Genomic DNA, 22,864 nt, shown 5'->3' with positions numbered 1-22,864 from the left:
GAAAATGAAATAGGTTGAAAAACCGGCAAAAATGATAAATTCTTCCTTTCAACGATACTTTATTACATCTTTCAAGGAACAAATAAACAAATAAATTACCACATGAATTTCCTAGGTGAGAATGTCTCGTGGGAATAATTTTCCTTTTTGCTTCTCTTACTCATTTTCATCAATTGTCCAGTCAATGATTTTCTTCGTTTACATTCTTCGTTTTTTTCGTTTATATGGAACCTCAATTATTCTCAGATCTCGAAGCTGCGATCACAGATCGCCTTTTACGATTGTGGCTAATGTTGCTTTTGCAAATTTCATTAATTATAGCGTTTCTCATTCATTCAAATGGCACAAATTCCGTTTTTTGATAATACACAAATCGGAAATAAACTGATACATCGTAACAACTTCAGATATATTTTTATATATAACTTTATCTCTCTCTCTCTCTCTCCCTCTGTCCTCCCTGACGGACCAAACTTTGAGTCTCCCAAATCGTTTTTTTGTTTCGTTCGTTTTGCTTTATTTTGTATAACAAAATATACTATTCCGTCATCGTAACATTACAACTCTCAATGCTTTCTTGTTCACAGTTTTGTTGTTTTTTTTTTACATCGTTGATCACTCAACAATCTTTCACCTTCGTCGAACCATCCTTCAACAAAAATAATCTTCTCAATCTGTAGCAGGCTTCGATTTTACAGGCCAAACTCAACGTTACAACGAATTGGTTCTCCCTGCTGAAATTTCAGGATCAATTGAAAGAAGCAACTAGCTCGGGCCTCGGGAAAACTTGTCTTGAGTGACACAAATCAGTTTGGGCTGCAAATTTGTTTCAGGGTGTCCCCAAAAATATTCTTCAACAACATTATCGTGGAATATTCTCAAATGATAATTCCATTGCTACAAAATTCATTTAAAATAAATAAAAAAAAACCTCAATTCGTCATTGATGATCGAAATAAAAAAAAAAGCGAAACCATTTCGTTCAAAAATACTGAATTTAACGTTATCCTTTCACACGAATTGAGCTGAGAGGCTCGGTGGAAAAAAACAAACTGGTTCTACGAGGACACCCTGTAATTTCAATGGTCAATGTACATTCGAAATGAAAATGAACACAGACACGTGGTGTCCTAGGCCAAATCGACGAATGAATAATTTTCTTCTAAAACCGTTCGTCTAGAAACGTTCTTAATAAGTCGTTCAAAATTCTCAAAACCCTCTCAATGTATCGTGCACAGAAAAAAAATATTTCAAAAAAGCAAAGAAAAATGACAAAAATGAGAAAAGTATTGATCGGTTGACGGGGTACAGAATCGTAGCGAAGCAATGAGCTCAAATTCGAAATAATCGTGGACGTTTTTTTTGTCTGTGCCCGTTCAACCTGCTGGAAAGAGTCCCGCATCTTATTGACTATCGATATAATATATAAATCTCATCAATAATCGTAAATAAATTGCGTATTGATGGAATGAAAAAACAAGAGGCGCCTTAATGTCAAAGGATACGCGCACTATCGAGGCATTTTTCTATCGGTCGAATCGACCAGGCTCTACAAAGACGTTTCCTTCATCTTTATACATTTTTAAAAACTACATCGCTGCTTCTTAAGTACATGGATTCTTCCACTCGGCCGTTGTAAATCACGTATTTACCAGTGTGTTATTCCTACGTCACTCGATCTTCAACACTTTTATAATCTTTATATATTTATATATTTATATATTTATATATAATATATAGAGATATATGCAAACGACTATTTGTAACAACGATCGTATGTCTTTGAAATCTCTTCTACTTCCCGCCAAACCGGAAGTAGATCGAAAACTCTGTTTTTATCTTTCGGTGTGGTTTTAACCGGTAAACAAGTACTGCGTAATTATGCAATCTGGATAAATATAAATTACTCGCGTAAAAAAAAATATACAAAACGTATGTGTATGTGATTTACATATTTGAGGAGGATTGACAACGAGAATTATCTCGCGTTACTTCTTCGTTCAAATATTCACACTCTCCAGGCCAATCACCGCTTTCTCTCCGTTTCATTTCATTTTGTTTTTTTTTTTCGCATCTCCTTTCTACTTCGAAAGAATATTCTTTTTTGACTAAGCGAAGTCAAGGATATCGCAAATCAAATTAAACGATCGAGTTTAATTATTCTAATGCTTTTTCTTGCCTCTCGGGCTCGAGCTAATACTTCTTTTCTTTTCTTCGTTTATACCTTCTTCAACATCGGCAAATGTAACACTTCCGGTATTTCGATGTCTTCCAATCTTATGTTCGATGGGTTGAACGGAAACCTTACCGGGTAGGAAAACTTCAGGTCCATTAGTAGCTGGAAAAACAGATTATTTTTTGTTTTTTTTATATTACTGTAAATAGTTGTCGAGCTTTTCTGTTATTTTGTGACTGTCGTACGAAAATTTTTAGATTCTGGAAATTGCCTGTAGTTTTTAATACTCCGGATAACAAGGAAGGCTGATGAAGAAAAAAAAATGGATTTTCTGATCAGAAACGCTGGGGGAAAATATTTGTTTACGAATTAGAATTTCGGAGTTTGAAAATCGCGATTGTTCTCGATTAATCTGTGGTTAAAAGTTGAATGAAAAATTGCTTTATTCTCCGGAATATCGTGATATTTTTTTAGCTTGATAATTTATTCGAAAATGATTTTTCCAGAGGCGGGAATAAACATGATTTCTCACCTGTTCATTGTTTTCGCGTCGCAACTCCAATTTTTCTTGGACTTTTCGTATGAAGAGGACAGGAACCCGCGACTCGAATTCGTCGGCAGGCGTGTAAAGGTTGAGAATCTTGACGATCTGATTGGCGGTAAGTTTGTTGCACATTTCGCAAACGGAGGTGACGTCCTCGTCGTTTTTCCGCGCCTGTAACAACTGGGCAGCCTGAATGATGGGTTGAAGTGCATCGACGCTCGAGCCGAGACGCTCGTCCCTGGCCCATTGCTCCAAGTGGCTGAGATTGTATCTGATCTGCATTCCTTTGGTCCAGTGACAAAGTTCGTTTCTCAGCAGCAAATTGTTGAGTGCGCTGGCGCACATGAAGTAGAACAGTTGTTTGAACAGTTGAGTCACTATTTCGGGATCGACTCCGTGATACTGAAGAGTTTTGTGCACCGCGGTAAGCTCGTCCATTAGTTTTTCGAGCTTCTGCTGGGTCGATTTTTTCTCTTCGCCGACCGAAGAAGATCTCGCTCGTCCTGGCTCCTTCGAATTCAGGCCGGAAATCGCTTCGTGCTCCAAAAGTGCCGGCACCGTCAAAGCCTGAATTCTCTCTTTCAAGTGCGTCACGATATTGTTGAAAATCCAGAGGGCGACGTTGCTCAAAACCACTCGATATTCGCTCAGATCAAAATTCCGCAAACACTGCTCATTCTGCCTCGGCGTGTTCTCGATTTGGAAAGGCTTGTCACCCGAATATTGCTTCATGTTGTGCAACAGTCTCAGTGTGTTGCTCAGCCACAGCACAGCCGAATCAAAGTCTTCCCGCTTCTTTATCACTCTCTTTACGGCGTTCAAATAACCCGTCAATAACGTACGTACTTTGTCGTCGTCGTTTATACAATCTGTGTGACGAATGCACATGAAAAGTATGTAAGCTGGCAGACCTGGTAATAATGTTACCGCTATTCGAGGCTTCAAGTCTGAAATGGTAAAAACATCATTTTTCATTGCCTCTGCTTCATTGATTCGAATCAGTTTGAAGATAATTCATACAGAAATTATGTGAGATTTTTCTTGGATTATTTTAATCGATTTTCTGAGGGGATGCAAGTTTTTCGGAGAGAAATCTACAAATTTCGAAAATTATTCTAATCAATTTCGTTTCTCTTTGATTGCTACTGGGAATAAAAATTTGTTTGACTCGAGCGAGTGACTTATACCACCAGAAAAAAGTTTACCTATGACGAGATGTCTTATCACAACAGTGATATCTTCTTTCTTGAACTCGAACATGCCCTCGTAATCGCGTTCCTTTTTGCGTATAGCTGGCAAGTGATTTCCGCCTTCGGAGTGAGTCGTTGTTGAAACTATGCCAGAATCGTTGGCCGATTCCGTGCTGTCTGGCACTGTAAAATAATATTTTCATTGATCGTTCGATAAAGCGGGGCTATGAATGGATGATCGTGTCGTTGAATATTCTGGAACTTTAGTAAACGTGGCTCAGCGAGTTTTCATGGTCGATTTTAGTGACAATGCTGATGGGAAAATGAGAATGAGTTTTGCTACAAGAAAATTACTGCTCCGGCGATCCAATACTTTCGACCATCCCTCAGATGAAATTCAAATCCATTCTCAATACTTTTGAAAGTGATTTTTTCTCCTCAACTCCACGAAAATCGTTGAAATGAATTTCGAAATAATTATCGAATTTCGACAAAGCAGTATTTCGTTTGATTTTGACTGGATTTCAATTTCACATCGAGTTCCAAACTCACCAACACCCTTGTGCATCATGTGCATCATGTAAGGTCGGTCACGAGACTCCCGAATATCGTCGAGTTCGACTTTCGTAAGCGTAAGAGGATAACAAACTCGTTAACTGATTTATATCCCACGAAATGATTTTTCGCAACTCGAATGATTTTTCACGAATACTCACAGCCAGCTTCTTTGAGACGCTTCGCCAAAATTCTGCATTGTTTTTTAAACTTTCTGCACTCTTCGGCAACCTTGTCATACTTCTCTTGCAATTCCTGTAAACGAAGATAAAGAAATTAAAAAAAAAAAAAAATTCAATCCAAGAAAATTAGTGGAAATTTATTATTCTGCCAACAAATGAGGATTCTGTCCCGCCCTCGATGCAGGTTGGAACGTTGATTGAATTTTTCATCAAGAATTTTGTCAACCAAGACCAGCTCACCAAGTTTTCGGACGTTAATCTCGTGATTTCGTGTTGCATGTAAGCCTCGTTTTGGGTTTGTGGTGCTTTGCTCAAATTGACGGATAGTAATTTCTGTTGTTTGAGAATTTCTTCTTGAAGCCTGTCGATTTCTCCGCGCCATTCGTCCCTCTGAGCACGCCAGCCTTTTTCCTTGCTCTGTAGTTCGTCCTCGAGTTGTCTTTAAAATAAAAATGTCAAACTCTTAAAAAACCAATTAAAAAAAGCGATTTCGTCGTACTGGGAAAATTTTAGTGAATTTCCCGCCCTTCGAACCTATGAAAAAATCATTTTCCTGCCTTTTATCATATGTTGAAGATTCTCTAATTAAAAAATAATCATTTTCATGATAATATCGAAAATAGAAGGGCTAAGATATCGTCTCAACTCACTCTCCTTTCGAGGCCCTTCGTTTCGCTCTAAGTCTACTGTTTATGACGAATTGGCATGCACAAATGATAAAAAAAAAAACAAAATAACATTCGCATTAGAAAATTATAATCACCAAGTGTTGGGAGTTGGCGAGAGTACAAAAATTCTCATAAACAATTTTCTTCCTTTTTACTCTTCGAATTTTGTTCTTCTGCCTTCCTTCCCCACAGTATTTTCTCACCTGTTTATTTTCTTCTGGGCTTCGAAAGCCAGTACCAATTCGCCATCTTCGTTCACGATGTCAACGTCGCGACCGTAGTTGGAACCAAGACTTTTCATTCTCTTCGTGTGATCGGCCAAAACGCTGTGCAATTGTATGCATTCTTCCCTCCTACGTGCGAGCTCTTCTTGGAGAGCATCGAATTGTTCTTCACAGAAAATAGAAAAAATCGAATTAGTAACGTCGCAGAGGAAAAAGGAGAACGAAATATCGACGTCGACTTCTCACTCAGCTTTTTGTGAAATAAAAAAATCTGAATTTTAACACTCGAAAGTTGTTTGCGAATTACCCATGAGTTGGTGCTGAGCAGTCGTTGAATCACCTTCAGCTACAACCTTTCTGAGTGATCCAAGATCTTTCTTGAGCTGAGCGTTCTCCATCTCGAGTTCTTGAAGCTGGAGAAAAAGGAGTCGCGTTGAGTGATCGAATTTTGAAAAGCGATTTCTGTGTTAATTCTGTAAATCTTTTGTTTCAGAGTAATTTTAAGGATTTCAACAAAACTCGTCGCTGCTCACCCTAAAGCTGTCCTGAGTTCTCGACGATTCTTCGGGGCTGTCCCGCTCCAGGTCTTCGACCATTCTGACGAGTCTTCCGTTCGCCTTTTCGACGTCCTTGAGCTTCTGTTGGAGTTTGAGAACGAGGCCAACGTCGACGGGCCCCGGCTGCGTGGGTCCGTTCGTCTCAGGTGGCGATTTACCCGTCGATTGGGCCTCGCCGTCCGGCGGACTGTCCGATCGCTGCTGATTCCAGTCGATCGTTTCGACCCTCGAATAAGGAGTCGATGACGAAGCAGTCGATCGCACCGATCCGTATCCAAAATCCTACAAATAATTGATCAGAATCGGTGATCGAATCCGGCTGAATTTTCTTCGGTCCGAGAGAACGAAGAAAAACCTTTCGGAAAATACGACAATTTTTTTTTACAGTAAAAAATGAAAATTCTCACGATGTTGTGATCGTCAGGCGGAAGCTCCGTGGAAACGATTTGCCCGCTGCCGCTGGAAGCGTTGCTCAACGACCTCGAGTGTCCAGGAACGTGGAGGGCCAATTTTCTCTGCAGGATTTCGACCTGCTCCTCGAGCTCGTGATAGTCTTTGAGCAATCGCTGATAAGCCCCACGATCTTGATCCTGATCGAGGAGCAGAAGATCTTTTTCCTGCTCCAAACGATTTTGGAAATTTTCCTCCGCCCCTCGTTGGTCGACGCTCAACTTTTCGCTCGCCAATGACAGCTCTTTGCGCAAACGTTCGTTCTCCTCGCGCAACTTTTCGTTCTCTTGGGATTTCAAATTTTCGTGTTTTTCTTGCTCATTCAACAAATCCATTTTCTCGTCTCTTTCTCGCTTCAGTGTCTCGTTCATTCGACTCAATTCTTTATCTCTCTCAACAATCACACCGTTCAACTTCTTATTCTCCATTTCAACGGTTTTCAACGACTCGAGCTTCGACTTCAAATCCACCACCTCGTTTTGGACCGTTTTCAAGTACTGGTTCTCCTTCATCTGCAAAATTACATTTGAAAATGTCTCATTTTATGCTCTCTAACTAATTAAGCAGCTCTATTGCAAAATTCAACTCGAGATCTTCCAAATTATTAAAAAACTGACGATAGAATCGCTCAGTCTCGTGGCTCCTCGTTAAAGTTCTTTAAGGATCGACGGATTTTCTTTCACAAAGATCGTGACAAGAAGACAAAGTGCATGATTGACAAGAAAATATCGTACAAAAAATAAACGAAAAATAGTTCTAATACTAACGATCTCGTTGATTCTGTGCTGCATCGAAATGATTTTCTTCTCCAATCCCTTGTTAAGAGTTTTGACGTGTTCGACGCTCCTCGCCTCGGCTTTGAGTCTCCGGAATATTCGTCTAGCCAAAAATTTCCTGACGCAGCATTGAACGATGATGATATCGTCGATCTTTTTGCGACAAGCACGTCGTACGAGGTAGCCTCGTGCGAATCGTTGAATGGTCACGATAGCTCGATTGTCTTTCATGGTTTGATATCGCTTCCTGGCCATGTAGCCGCGTCCAAAGGTCTGCAGGCCGAGGACGGTGCGTTTTATGCGTTTGAAGCGACTCTGTTCGAGCCAGCCTTTGACGCGTGATTGGATTTTGATCGCAGCTCTTTCTCGTCGGATTCCTTGGGCCTTTCTCCTGGCCAGGCAGCCTCTCGCGTGCCTCTGGAGTCCGAGGACCGATCGACGGATTTTTCGGTATCTCGTTCGACAAATCAAGCCCCGTACCATTTTTTGAATCATTACACACGCGTCGCGCTGTCTGTCGCCCCGCAATTTTTCCAAATAAGCCACCTGCCCGGCCCGGAAAAGTACTTTCGTTTTTCCAAACTTGAATTTATCCTCGTCCTTTATGTACGTCGCCAATATCCGGCGACACGTTTCACGCAGATCGTCACGACGAATCTCTTTGAATTTACACAAACAACGGAAACGTTGGAAGAAATCTCCGTACGTCCGTTGACTCGGGAAACCTGCTGCTGATATTCTTATCGTCTCGAGCACTCCGCAGGCTCGCAACTGCTGCACCGCTCTTGTCGGATTGTACTCGAACGACTCCTTCGTATCGTTCGGCTTTATGCAACGCACGTAATGCGGCGTCGTCGCGTTCAACGTCGACATCAGCATGTTTAGGGAATCCCGAAATTGCGAACCGACCTGAAGGCATTTAAGGGGAGAAAATCGAGTATTTTCTTAACCGCTGATCCTCGAGAATTGGATTGAATTTTTTCGAAGCTCCGATTCGGGGTTTAGCATCGATGAACGTAAAATTGAAATAAAAAAACGTCTCTCACCGTTTTCTTGTTCTGCTTGGGAGTGTTGATCGTCGGTTTCTGAGCGGAAATCTTAATTTTTGCATTGGGCACAGCCAACTTCGGGTCTTCGTCACAAAATAATTTCTTCAGTAGTTTATTCTGCAAGGAACAAAAATGTTCGAATTTGTGTTTGAAAAGTAAATTTATTTTGGGGTAATTATCGAAAGTACGAACTCACGTTTCCACTGCGAAGTACTTCGATTTGTTCTTCAACGACGGTATCACGATTTTTCTCGAGAAAGCCAGTAGTCCGATATTCCACAAGGTCAGCAAAATGGTGAATGAGAAAAGCAGAAGTGCCGAATCTCGGTTTCTCGAAGTGTTTCGATTTGCTGCATTTCGCGTACAGCTTTTCGGCCCACGAGCCATCGGAGCCCTTGGGCATCTGCAATTTCACGAGTTTCATTTCCCCCACCTTGAAATAAGTGAATCGTAACGAAATACGAGAACGGGGAGAAAACTCACGCGACACTCCTCGTCCAGGAGGTCGAGAATTCCTAATTTCGTTTCAATGAGATCGATGCACGGTTGATTATCGTAAAAATCTATGAAAGTCCACTCGATTTCCTCCTTGAGATACTCTTCCTGTTCGAGTTTGAAGACGTGCTGATTGAACTGTTGCTGCAGTTTCTCGTTCGCGTAATTTATACAAAATTGCTCGAACGAATTGATCTCGAACGTTTCGAAACCATAGATATCGAGAACGCCGATGAAACATTGCGATTTGCTCTGTGTCTGCAACGAATTATTTATACCAGCGACGATAAAGTTGAACAGTTCAGCGTAAATGTGTTTCGCGAGAGCGTCGCGTGCCCCGAGGGCTTGATCGATGTTCATCGGTTTCAATATCACGTCTCGCATCGAAACGATTTTTCTATGGCATAACCATTTCCTCATCGAATTCGTATCGATGCCCAATAAATTTGAAAAAGCTTGAAGATGCTTGTCGGAGGACTGAAAGATAAGAGAATAAAAATATAAAAAATCGTTAATCGAAACGATTCGATGGATCGTCTTGATCTCGATTCGTCATTCAAATTATTTTCAATTTCATTCGAAAGTTTGTAAAAAGTCGTTCTTTTCGACCAAACGATGAAAATTATGTTGGTAAAGCATTTTGGAGAATAAAATTCCTTACAGAAATATTACAGCCCTCGGAATCATTGCCAGCAGAGTCTTGAACATCGCAATTCGTGATATCGACATTGCCCAGATGCAGTATAGCAGCCAAAATGCGAAATAAATCGTCCTGCTGTCTCGCATTGAAGCCAAGTCTGCTGAGCGCGGCCATTGTTTCTTCGAAACATGCAACATCGTCGACGCCTTTGATCACGGAGCTGTTACCCTGATTTAAATAATGAAAATCGTCCTTGTCCTCGAGACAGAGTTCTTGAAAACAATTTTGGTTCTGTTTTTCGAATTGTTTCGCTGCTGAGCACATTTGATAAAATATATGATAATTTCTTTCGTCATGAGCCTGTGAAAAAACGGTGAAAAAAACCAAATTTTTAACGAGCTTTTCAACAACTTTCAACCAAAAAACGACATTTTTTGGCATTTTTTTTCTTTCCTTATGGAAAATTCATCATTCCTGATACTCACTTGAAAAACTACTCGCGATTTTTCCAACAAATAGGTCCGCATACTCGCTCCGGTTAAATGATAAGTTTTGTTGAAGTGAATCTCGATGAATTTACCGAACCTCGATGAATTGTCGTTCCTCGTTGTTTTGGCGTTTCCGAAGGCTTCCATCAAAGGCGAGGATGCCAATACTTTCTTCTCCACTTGAGTCTCCGTCGATGAACCACCGACCGTCGCAAAATATCGCATCGCATATTTCGCTGATACGGTTTTACCCGCCCCCGATTCTCCCGATACGATAATTGACTGATCGTGACTTTCTCTGAAACGTTTGGAAATAAATATAGTTATAACGTCGGAAAATCGTGCCAGCACCTTCGTAGATCTTTCACTTGAGATTTCTATTTTATATCGTTTCAACAAGAAAAATATTATTTTTTATATCGTTCTGTCGATCTCGATCGGTGAGTGTCGACATGAAATTCAACAGCAAATAAATTGCTCAATTTTCGATCATTTTTGCTCCAAGTATTTATCAGTTTTTAATCGCAATTCAAATAAATTTCAATTTTTTCGATACCTTTCGAGTTTCGTATAAGCTTCCTCGGCCACGGCAAAAATGTGGGGTTCGAGATCGCCCATGGCCTGACCCCTGTACGCCCATATCGTGTCGTTTCCATAAATCGGTAGCTCGTCGTAAGGATTGAAAGCGACGAGTACAATACCGCAATAAGTGTAAATAGAGTGTCGTTGAAATCGTATTTGAAGGTTGTACAAGACAGCTGGTTCGTGGAGAAACGAAAGGGAAGTGAGATTGTTTTCGCCCAAGAGAATATCCGGGTTTCTCAGTGGCGGAAGATCCGCGTCGGCCTTGATCTCCAGCTCCTTTTTCTGGTTCGAATCGTCCGTGTGCACGGCCAACGTCTTTTGATCGGTTTTGTAATCCTCCAAAAGTATTGCACCCTCCCATATTTTCGATGGATGGGGTACCCATACTTTAGCACCCTGAAAATTCATCAAAAAAATGAGTCTTAAAAGCCTGAAGTTGGCAACGATCACGATCATTCACAATCGATAACAAAAATACCTTACAAAATATCCAAATATTTCAAAGTATTTTGACATCAAGGAAGCTTACGCGAAGCGAATGGAAATCGAAGATTCTATCTTTAAGATGATGGATCAGTCGGTAATCACACCTCGAAATTTTGAAATTGAAACTCTTTGACATCGTTCGTCCGATTAAAATAATAAAAATGTCATCGTACGCAGCACGATCGCAAAAATCCGATGACATTTTTATTTTTTCGATCAGACGAACGATGTGGAAAAATTTCCTTTTCAAAATTTGCAGCTATCTCTCTCGTACTCACGGTTGTGATTACCGACTGATCCATCATCTTAAGAGTTGAAATTTGGAAATATGCTAGAAATTTACACCGTGCATCTAGTCCCGAAATTATTTTAGGATCTACCGTCTTGTTGTCGAGAAAACAATTAACGAAAATCACATTTTTTGAACGACGATTTGGATTTAATGAAATAGCATCCTCTCCAACTTTAAAGAGCCAAAAACAAGAATAAGAAAATATAATGTCTTTAGATATCTTGAGAGAGCCTTGTTACCGGTGAAAATCACTTGGGAACGGAAATAGAAAAACACTTATTTGAGGTTAACGAGTAATAACGGCACAAACGGTGGAAGGTTTGACAACACCATGGGCCAAAATGACTGTTGTCACATTTTGCTTGTCAATCTCAATAAATAAGTAACACACAATTTCAATAATTGCGAGATTAAATTTTAATTGTTTCTTTGAGCATCAGAGGAGCAATAAAGTTCAGTTGCTTTTTTGAATCACGATTAACGCATGATCTTCCTTGGTAATAAAAGCACACGAAAAATTTTAATCTTAACATTTTTTTCCGCGGAATAGAGTCCAAGATATCGAGATTTCAAATTGACGACTTATTTAGTTTCAAAGTAAAATTAAACTTTTTAGAACTCGTACTGAAAGGGCAAGAACCAGTTGATCATTTTTGTCTCGGAAGTCAATGAATTTTTCAATTGAAATTCGAACAGAGTGAATTACTTTTTCACTGCATCATTATTTTGACGTGGCTCCAGTCCGAGGATTCTGGTACCGCACTTGTCACAACTTTCCGATATGAAAAATTTCCCTCTAAAACCGGTGGATCGTTTTTGCCAAACATTCGAAGCAGCGATTGAAGAATTTGAGAAAAAAATATCTTCGAAATGCAGTCTTGAAAAAGTTCATAAAAACGTCAACGACGTTCGATCAGTTGGAAAAAATGTTGCCAAGAATCCCAAAGGCCGCATTCAGAGGTGTCTCGAGTTTCTGACCTCTGGACCGCGGACTTTTTTCCACCGATCAGAGCCGGCCGTCCAAGAGAGGCCCAACAAAGAAAACGGCGCATGAAAATTGAACGGTAAATTTTCCCCATAATTTTATCTCTCCGAAGTTCGGCTCGGTGGCTCGTAATAATGGCTCGAGGAGCTCACGCCAATGATTCGTTCTCAGCGACATTTTGAACGCTTTCCTCGTAAAAAGTAAACGTGCTTACGTGACAATTTGTGTTGGACAACGCTCCGTATAACGGTACCGATCGTATGAACGAAATGTGGAAGAAATATCACGAGTTTAAAGAAGTTCTACAATCGTCGTGTCCTCGGGAACGCGCACGAGGTGGGTGAATGCGGGTCACGATAAAATCAAACTCTACGAACTTTTCATGCTTTCTCGTCAACTGCTTCGACTTTAAAAAGCCACCACACGGAAAGAGCAGTTTCAGGTGCTCCTGATTAAAATTCTCCGATCGGTATCTCGATTCGGACAAAAATGACGATAATTATCGTGAAAATAATCTTGATAATAAATATTTTTACGAGTCTTGTTTTATCACAACCGTGACGAAAACGTCAAAAAGAAGATTTCACGTCAAAAGAAAATTCAGACCGACGTTTGAGAGTTGAAACCATTTTGACAATCTACAGTTCGATAAAAAAAAAAAAAAAAAAAAAAAAAAAACAAGCTTATAAAAAGTGATAATCGGAGAAAAATATTATTTGTGCGGAGTGAATAAATTTGTAATTACCGCGTTGAGCATGTCGAGAGTAAAAAATAAACTGGCCGACAGTGAAAAACGGATGGAACGATCTTGACTAACCTGTCATCTTACATAAACGCATTTTGTTGTTCACAGCAAAAAGTACGATCACGATTTTGTTACGTGGTTGGTCGTAAACGTCGCATCAATGGCGCGTAACAAACCAGTTCTTTTTCGCAATTGTTTTGTTTCTTCAAAAGAGTGTGTGTCCATTGTCCGATAATGCGTGATGAACTCGGCGAGTGTGCACGGAGCCCCCTCGACAATCCAAAATATCGTTTACGCTTTTGTACTTTCATCAACTCGAATGGTGATCGAACACGATCCTCTCGTTGTGCAATAAAAATAAGCTCGAAATCTTATCTCATCGCGTTCGTTTGAAATTCTAAGACATCTCTTACATCGCATGTTAATTAATTGCATGGCTATTTAACGCCAGGTCGCGATCCAGCGCGCTCAATTAAATCATCAGACGCTGCTCGACCCAGCGGACCGCGAGGCTTTCGCGGTGGGGATGATCGGGGATGCAACCGTGAACTTTTACAAGCTCCGTTTGTCCAATCGCATCGCAAGAGTTCGAAGCGAGTTTGAAAAGCCGCGAAAAATGTGGCTGCACGCTTCTTATTTCGCGAGCCCTAAAACTGGAAATCCTACGGAAGAAGCTTTCATCTTCGTTTTTTCATAATTTCTCGACTTATCCCCGGCACCATAGACATGTCGCTTTACCCGTTTAATGTTCTTTTCTATCTTTTCTAGCTCCCTCCGGTTTTTCCGCGCGCACCAGCCGACAAGTGAGAGAAAAGTGGTCGATCGACTCGCCGTGTCGATCGACCAGTTATTCTCGCTTCGAGACTCCGTCGGTTATCGCGCTTATCAAGATTCTTTTTCTTTCGTGTGCTGCTCGTGCTCTGCATGCACTCCGTCCGAAGTATTTACGGAACGAATTTTCGCACGTGAGACGCGCCTCTCGAGTGCGCACTTGCCCAATCTCCTCCCCGGCCTCTATCAACGTGGCGAATTTTTAGCCAGTCCACGAACCGCTCGCCTTGTTATTGTTATGCAGCCGCGTCAATGTTATCGTTATTCATTCTTCCGGCGAGCGATTTCGAGTATGAATTAATACAGAAAACGATGGGAAGTGAAACCTGAAAATGGATCGTTAAAATCGAGCTCGTTCCAGGGAGGCTTGCAAAGTCTAAACTCTGAAATATTTGGGACCAGAAAATGCGATTTTTTATTCGTATTTTAAGGAGGAATAAAACGATCGCTGGTTTCGGCTCTCCTCCGAAATTCCAATTCCCCTGGACTTTTGTTTCTTATCACATTTAAATGTCCGTGCGACCGCGCTGTAGTAAGGCGTATAAAAAAAATTACGTAAACCTCGCACGACTCATCCTCGCGTGGCGCAGAGCGTCGAGAATTCCCCGGCAGAGGAACTCGCAACCGTGCGAATTCGCGTTGACATATGTCGTCGTACGTAAACACGAATGAAGGAAATAAAAAAAAGCGAGGAAGAAAAAGAAGGCGACGAAGAACGAAATGAAAATAAATTGGCCTACGCCGGAGACGGATCGTCGTCGATCGAGCGCAACGGGAATCCTCGATCCTTTTCCTCGCTAAATTCCCGAGTTCGCAAACTCTCCCCGCACTATTTACACGCGCACCTACGCGCGTGTCTTGTACAAAAGCGTTTCGCAACGAAACAGCAATTCAATTATGATCATCGAGCTCGTCACTTGCGATACTCTCGAAATTATACGTTTATTAAATATTGCGCAAGAAGAAAAAATAATTGTAAATGTTGATGCGCGCGTTATACTTCGGGATCGAGGCAACCGGTAAACCAGAAAGTAACTTAATCTTTCTCTGACAAAGATTTCACACGATAATTGCGATAACATTCGTTCAGAAATGTTACGCTGTGGAAAATTATCTTTCTCCTTTTTTCAGCGTATTTCGTAATCATCGTGTGTGTGTGTGTGTGTGTGTGTGTGTGTGTGTGTGTGTGTGTGTGTGTGTGTGTGTGTGTGTGTGTGTGTGTGTGTGTGTGTGTGTGTGTGTGTGTGTGTGTGTGTGTGTGTGTGCTTGTACCACTCGCGATCCAGACTGACGTAATTAACACGAAGGTTTGTGATCTTTTCGCTACTCTGCGGATACGTTTACTCGTGAGTTGAAGGGGCACTGCGAGGTGAGAGCATACTTTCCCTGGCTTTTAACGAGCCTGGTGTGAGAAGAGAGTTCAACTTTTTTTCTCTCTATCTATCGATAAAAGCATGAGGAAAAGGCTGGATTGTTTGTCTAGGAAATACGAATGGACCGTGATTTTGTAACCTTCGGCATAGCTCCGAATCGAAAAAGCTGTCAGAAAGTTCAAATTTCAAAATATTTTCACGAGATTACATGACAATTGTGATGATAATTTAAGTCGAAAAATTCAATTTGAACGTTTGAAAATTCTAACAGAATATTTTTGTGAATTTTTCTCGAAACGCTCCTCGACGAGTTTTTATTTATTGATTCGAATGTCGTTCAGGTGGTTCGCTATCCATCGATCGTTTACCGAGGTCGAGGATGAAGAATAAAATTGAAAAAATGATCGAAAGAATGCAAATTCGATTCCCCCTTATCACGACTCCGTAAAAATTCTTTAGTTTTCTTCATAATCACGAGCGTGGAGTAAAATATCGATCGGGAGCGAAGCTGCGAAGTTATCGAGTTCAAGCCGAAAAGCTTGACGCGCCAGTTTTTCATCAGAATCCCCGTCGTTCGACGTCGTTTTCCTTGGAGGCGTTTTTTTTCGAACTGGAGCACTCAGTTCTCTACGTCGCTCAGGATAATGGTTTTCTTTTATTTTCACCGCGCGCGCGGGTCCCGTGTACACGTGTATGCAAGAAAAATAGGAGTTGGGCATTCCCGAGGAAATATTTTTCCCAAGCTTTCTAGACGATAGCCCAGCCTGAAGGTACGCTGGCTAAGAGCAATTATTGTTGCGCGATGTCTGCGGCATCCTCGTCGCAGCAAGGGAAAAGAAAAGTATGACAAGCGCGTTGCGACTTTGTTCCCACGCATTATGCGCCCTTCATGAGAATTGGGTTGTTTTATAATAAACGACGTTTGTTAATGATTTATTAGACGCGTGTGACGGGGACTGTTATTCGAATGAATGGGTAGAAATGCCTGCTCAAAAAAATCGGAGAAATTCTTCCGAGGCATTACGAAGCTGATGAGCGCTGGGCCGCGACTCCCGCTGCTCTTTCAACGACTCTTGTGTCCTCGTTTACCCGTTAAAATAGTCATCACTCGAACGATGCTTAGCAACAAAACTGGAAAATAATTTGACCCCGCAGCATTGACGATTCCCAGAACCGATCGCGCTCGAGCATTTGGTCAATGACTGCTGATGCTTCTTAATTTTTTTACGTCCGGATCCTCGGAGACCTCACGCATGACTGCCGGACCAAAGTGTTGGCCGTGGTGCTCGTCGAAGCGTTACTGCGAGGTTACGAAAAGTGCACGAGCATTTGTACGCTGCAATAAAACTGCACTGACCGCGGGGATGAAAAGACCAGCGGACAAAGAAAAGTCCACGAGTGTTTGAGAAACCTCGGAAATACGTGCTCGCGCTTTGCGTTTCTTAACTTTCTTGCGTTATTTCAACGAATGTTTCTTCGATTTTCAGAACTCTCGAAAATCAAAGGATTTTTGTACTTTTTTATTCTTACATTCGAAGGGAAATGTTTCTGGCATTCGAGACTGTTGAAGAATCCTCATTTCTTTCGACGTTGATCCAAAAACGCCTTCGGAGAACGAAATGCAAAATTTCATCTTGGTCAGTCTCCGATTTGAAAGAAAGTAAAAATGCACAAAATTGCTAATTCTGAAGGCGGTTTTCCCGACGATCGTTTCGACAGTTCCCCCTCGAATTATTAGCTTCAGCACAAGGAATATAGAAACGAAAAGACCGAGGAGTAAATGGCTTAGCTGCTCTGTGTGGAGCAATGTATCGTCGCTCGCGCGCGCGGGGTCAATGCAAACCCGCGAATCCAAAGAGTTCTCGCTGCTTTTTCTCGTGCATCTATGCTTTGCCAACCGACTAACGATCTAAGGCTTCCCCGCCTCATCCCCGCCCGATGTGTTGGCCGCAACTCGACGCGCGACTCGTTCCCTTTACCCAGCTCTTGCTCTTCTTGATGAACATCGCAGAGCTCAAGACTCGTCCATATCGTTTCGTCGAGGAATGAAAATAGTACAATTTCGATTTTTATCTGTCAACGGATTCGAATGGCCCTAAAATTTTCGTCGTAAAGTCCTCACGTGCGAGGCGAATCTCGCGCATCGAGAGAGTCGATGGTGTGAAACATTTTTAACTTTATTTAATAAATGTAATTTTCAATTTCACGGTTCAAAGTCATGATCCTCGTCCCCTGAACCTGAAAACCGGATCGCGGTCTAACGAAGCTAATCCGGAGAGCGATTCTCCCTCTCCAAGTCAGGCGTTTTGCGTTGGAGGGTAAAGTGTAAGTGAAGACAGGAGCGAATCTTTTTACGAGAAGCTCGAGCGAGACCATCTGGCTCGTCAGGTATTCGTGGACGTTGCACGAATCTGGAGAAAAATTAACAAAATGTTGAGCGAGCAAAATCACGTGCTGTTTCCCATCCCAGTATTTTCTGTTCTCCAGACAAAATAACGAGGTTTGTGAACAGATTTTTAAAACTCATCGCGTGTGCGGTGTGCGCATTGGCAATAGCGGCGAGGATAGCGATACCGAGTCGATTGTTTCACGCGGTACGTGCGCAACTTCAATTTGGGTGGAAGGAGAGAAAATGCGATAGAACAGCAACGCGCTCGGTACAGTATCTTATCAGTACGGCAAGGTCTTTTGCGCGATGAGTCAACGCAATGAAATTTATACACTTGTATATTAAAATTCAGTTCCAATATTCTGCTTTTTATATCCCCGGCAGTGTAACTGAGCGCATTGAACGAGCTCAAGAATGATTTTCGACTCAATCGTCGAGAAAAACTGATTGACGCTGCGATTTTTCCCTCGATATTTTCCTATCGAATTCGCTTCGCAGGAAGGAGATAAAAAGATCGATGGAAGCGAAAAATTGAATTCACTCCAGTAGATTTGCTTCTCCACAAAATATTCCGACAGGAAGTTGCAACCAAGTTTATCGTCGGAATTGAGTCTCGTGTGTCAAGCGAGGGAATTCTCAGTGGGGATAGTTCGTCAGGCGCGCGTGTTATTCCGGCAGATATCATGGGAACGATAACTCTCTATTTGCGCTCATAAATCTCGTCGAATTAATTACACTAACGAAAGTTATTCCATGTACAAACTAGGCGACACGATTGTTTCAAAACTTTCCGTAGTGTTCGACAAAAAAGCGTCGAATCCGGGATGATTCGCTTTTGATGCGAATTACTTAACAATTTATTATCCCGAGAGAAACTCTTCGATCCATCAAAACCTGCACTCAACTGTACGCCGGGGACTTTGAGGTCGTTCTTCGGAAACGATCCCGGAGTTTTTCAGCTCGTACTTCGCGTCAGATTCACGAGTCAAGTCAAATCACTCCCACACGGAAATGATTTTCTCGAGCCTCGGAGGCTCCGGCACGACCTTTGACGTTTGACATTTAAAGTTTATTATTGCGGCTCTCCAGGAGCCGCGAATTGATGAGCAGCGATCCCGAGAATTGAAAATTATTCAGACAGCTTCGTTAAGCTCCCTCGCATTCGCCAAAATCAAGCATTTTTCCTTTCATAATCGAATTGCCTAAAAACATTTTCCTCCAGCTTCGTTGCCCTCAAACGAATTTCTGCGATTTTGAATTCTCTCAATCCCCAAAAAGCAAATAATTCTCTCAGGTTTTCTCTTACTCTGTTAAACTCGTCACGAAATCCTTGATGTATCGATCGCAGCACTCGAGGAGTCTCACAAAACGAGAGGTACTCGAGTGCGTGTGCATGAGAACGTGTGTGAATAAGGATGGAATTGTAAAGGGAAGTGTGCGAGGCCCCAAGGCTCCTGCTCGAGCTCGGGCTAACGGGGTCAAGTTTTCACGTGGTTGCTATACAATATCAACGTACGTACCTGCGTACGGTAAATCATTTTTTGTGACTCCTCAACCGAAAATAAACGATACACTTTAGAGGCAGCTCTTAATCTTCGTTTGGAGTTGATTTATCCAGCCATTTAAATAGCCTCATTCCCCAATCAGCAATCACTATACTCGGCTATTTGCTTTGCAATCGTACAAAAAATTAATGGATCCTACACAGATCTGATTCGTGGTGATACATCAACTGTAAGGATCGAAGGATTCAGTCGTACGATAATTTAGCTGAAAATGAAAGATCTATGGAAAATTGGATGTTCGATTGAATGCAATGTTTTCGAAAAATCGTACCACGAAATGAACGATTTTAGGATCACTCGAATATTTTTTTCGTCTGGCAACTGAAGATTCGTGAATCCATCAAAGTTTCGTTGCAAGGTCACGTAGTTACGTAACTTTTCGTCAAAATGAAAAGCGCAAATGAAACATTCGATTTTTCGTTTTGCATTGGCGTACCGTGCTTATTACTGATCGGAGGGAGCACGAATTCCATCTACGCGAATTCTCCATTAGCAGGAGAATTCCGAGCCTCAAAATGAAACAGATTTAAGTGTCTGTAGAGCGAGGCACGAAAGTTCCCCGAGGCAATAATGGTTACTCAGCTCTGGGAGAACTCCCGGTTCGTTCTTTTTCGTCGTCGTCTCGTGTCGACACTAAAAAGTCAAGGGAAAGAGAAAGAAAGAGAAAGGGTTCGATGACTGAGGCCCGGAACTGTAAGAATCTCTCGGCGTACAACAACGCGCGTATATAAACTTGGAGTTAAAGTCCTCAGGTACGAGAGGCACGAGAGTGGCTCGCAGCCTCTCGCTGCTCTGCCAACCGATCGCATTCCCCTCGCGATCGTGCGAACCATCTTTTCTCTTTCGTTGCATGAATTCTGCACCGTTTTACCGCAAGGTCTGAGCACTCAGGTCCCGATGATTCCTGGTTTTGGACTCGACATTTCATTGAGTTTGCATCAGCTGCTTCGAAATTGGAACCAGGAAAGTGAGAGTGATGGAGAAACAGGAAAATCTGAGTCATTTCTATAATCAACGCGACGAGTCCACTCCTTTTTCGACTATGCAAAGTGTCCTCTTCCCCGAGACTCCGGTAGATTCATGTTGAAACTACGCTTCATTGTGCTGAAGAATCATCAACGTGCTTCCATTGTTTTTAGACAGAGAAAACCCCAATTTGCAGACAAAAATGTAATTCGAGTTTCATTCGTAATAATCCGAGCGTTAGTGACAAGACTAAAGATTCTTATTGACCTTGCCCACTTTTAGTAAGTATCCGTCATCGACTTCGATATAATCTGCTTGGTGACACTTTGTCTGTCGTTTCTCTCAGGTGAAGCGAGGGTTCGAAGAATTCCCATTGAGATGAGCCAACAGCGACGCGTAGGACGATCGATATCGATGCGAATTCCTCAGTGCAGGAAATCCGTGGATTTTCCGAAATTACGAACGAGTTTAGCGATTTCTAGAAGCGAAGATCTTCGAAGACGTTTCCAATGAGGCACCAAAGCGAGAGACGACTCGGGATGGACGTAAGTGTTGAAAATTTTGAGGTTTTTAGATTTTGGAGCAAATTTTTCGAGGCTCTGGAACACCGGAGTAAATTGCTTCTTCAAAGTGATTCGCGAATGTTTGATTTTAACGGGAAAAACGGGGTGGGGGCCGATCCAACCCTTGTTGAACCTTTGGCCTCGTTCGATGACCAGAAACACGCGGAAGAAACCCTGGAACGAGGTGGCGAAGCTCGTATGACCTCGGGCAACCCTCGCTCACATGACCGAGTCACGATAAATCAGAAATACACGTCTCCCGTGCGGCTTATAATCGTGTGAAAGGTCCACGAGCTGCAATCTTTTATGCGAGAAAGGCAAAGGATTGCAGAGCCGGTTTTATCCGTCGGAAATTTATCCCAGACTCGAACAAACTATCGACTAATTTACGATACGTTTTCACTCACACATCCTGGAAGCTCTTTTCTTTATACTTGAAGAGAAAACCCTGAAGGAAGGAAAATCAATCGAAAATTGATTCCTCGATTCATGGGAATCCATTTTTTCAAACGATCCTTTGATCATAACAAATTTGCTGGCTCCAGCTGACGTTCAATCGCGACTCCGAAATCATCATTTTTCACAAACGCAAATATTTGGTGGTATTTTTCTATCGAATCCTGCTTACTCGAACTCAAATTCATTTCTTTTAGGATGAACAGAAACTCGCAAGAACTCAATGAAAATCTTCGTTTCCCTGCATGCCAAAATCCTGCTCCGACTCCCCGCTCGTAATATAAGAACGAGTAGAAAATTTTCCACGAAACGTCAAAACAGTCCGCGATTTTGGTCGAGGCTTGTCCCAACATTTGAAAAAGCCTCCGCAGAAACTTCCACCCTCGCCGCGTAAATCACGAAGGATCTGACCCAGATCGCGGCCATCCACGGAGCGAGATTCGTCCATAAACACACGTTCCCACACACACACACACATACACACGGAGTTAAAGAAACGCGAGGGTGAGCGCGCGGAGGCTAAAATCACCTGGGGAAATCGATCAGGCCTAGCTGTCGTTGCATGTGACTCGACTGCGAAATTTCCTCACAATTCTGGTGTTCTCGCGGTTAAAAAAGCCTCTCCGAATTGGAGGATAGACACGCGGCGTGTGTATACGTAGCAGACGGGAATGAGTGCTCGTGCACAGAGCCGTGCGTCTGCTCGTTATTGATTTTACTTTTAAAAGGAATGTTACTTCGGCGGGGTTGAAGAATGCGGCTATTCGGGTGCGTTTGGGTTTCTCCGTACGAGTCCTCGTGCGAGGCTTTCGGTGAAGGGTTCGGGGGTGTATTCGCACGCGCGGATTGATCGTCGTTGTTTCCTCTTCGGAGTTTAATAGTCGAACGAAAGTATTACAAAGCGCCATAATAAAAATTGGCGTTTTTCACCTTAATGTAGAGCTCCCTCGTTGTCATCGCGCTGCTTCTCGTTGGTCCAGGTGCAACAGCAGGTAAATCACGCACACAAGGCCACGCCGCTCTTCAAGCGACACTCTGCTCGCGCACATAAACACAGGCACACGTATACATTGGCACAGAATCACTCACTCGGTGTGTTTGAACACACGTATCACGATGCCCCGAACTACGGCATTTGTGGTCTACTCCAATCGTTTTCAACGTGTATTTATCGCTCAGCGTGCCTCGCTCTTCGTAGCAAACATCGTGAGACTTGCTCAGAAGATTTTTCAATCTCACAAATCACCCTTTTAAAAAGCTCTCCTATGCTGACTGAAGATTCATTTACTTTTTAACCGATAATCCGATCGCGAACCGCTGGCATTCTATTATCGCCGATTGGCTCGATCTTTTAATTCAAATTTACACTCCTGCTCCGGAGCACGGGAATGAGAGAACGAGCGCGGCGCGGCGAGGGGAGAGAGAAAGGGAGAGCGACACGACAGCGCTCAGTCGGACTCGCGCACCAAGTCCACCTCGCAGCTGGACGAAACTCGACGTCGACTTGGATTGTGCGCGCCGATCTCCCTCCCGCTCGCCTCGCCGCTGGAGCCTTAACACTCTTGCCAACCGACTTCAGGCTTGCCAAACTCACGGGCTGCCTGCCAGCTTATACCCACCCGCCGGTGCTCTCT

At 42.4% G+C, this 22,864-nt stretch overlaps 1 protein-coding gene across 3 annotated transcripts; it reads right to left on the bottom strand.

The window, feature by feature from the left end:
* Positions 1-42: 42 nt before the first annotated feature.
* didum (dilute class unconventional myosin) lies at positions 43-22,728 on the bottom strand. Of its 3 annotated transcripts, XM_043427672.1 has the most exons (19): positions 22,161-22,728; positions 10,551-10,975; positions 9,992-10,292; positions 9,528-9,866; positions 8,855-9,343; positions 8,568-8,774; positions 8,369-8,488; positions 7,314-8,231; positions 6,504-7,058; positions 6,073-6,378; positions 5,847-5,952; positions 5,519-5,705; positions 5,298-5,333; positions 4,888-5,086; positions 4,627-4,720; positions 4,463-4,531; positions 3,926-4,093; positions 2,709-3,667; positions 43-2,338 (listed from the first exon to the last, which is right to left on the bottom strand). In XM_043427672.1, exons 1-19 carry the CDS (start codon positions 22,185-22,187, stop codon positions 2,219-2,221), a joined length of 5,625 nt encoding a protein of 1,874 aa, XP_043283607.1. In that variant the 5' UTR covers positions 22,188-22,728; the 3' UTR covers positions 43-2,218. The 3 variants fall into 3 exon arrangements, with proteins under 3 accessions (XP_043283607.1, XP_043283609.1, XP_043283608.1); XM_043427674.1 differs by lacking the exon at positions 4,463-4,531; XM_043427673.1 differs by lacking the exon at positions 5,298-5,333.
* Between the last annotated feature and the right edge of the window lie 136 nt (positions 22,729-22,864).

The sequence above is a fragment of the Venturia canescens genome, chromosome 9 (genome assembly GCF_019457755.1).
Source record: "Venturia canescens isolate UGA chromosome 9, ASM1945775v1, whole genome shotgun sequence".
Taxonomy (NCBI): Eukaryota; Metazoa; Arthropoda; class Insecta; order Hymenoptera; family Ichneumonidae; genus Venturia; species Venturia canescens.
The sequence above is the reverse complement of the archived record's forward strand: the minus strand, read 5'-3'. Positions and strand labels throughout refer to the sequence as shown.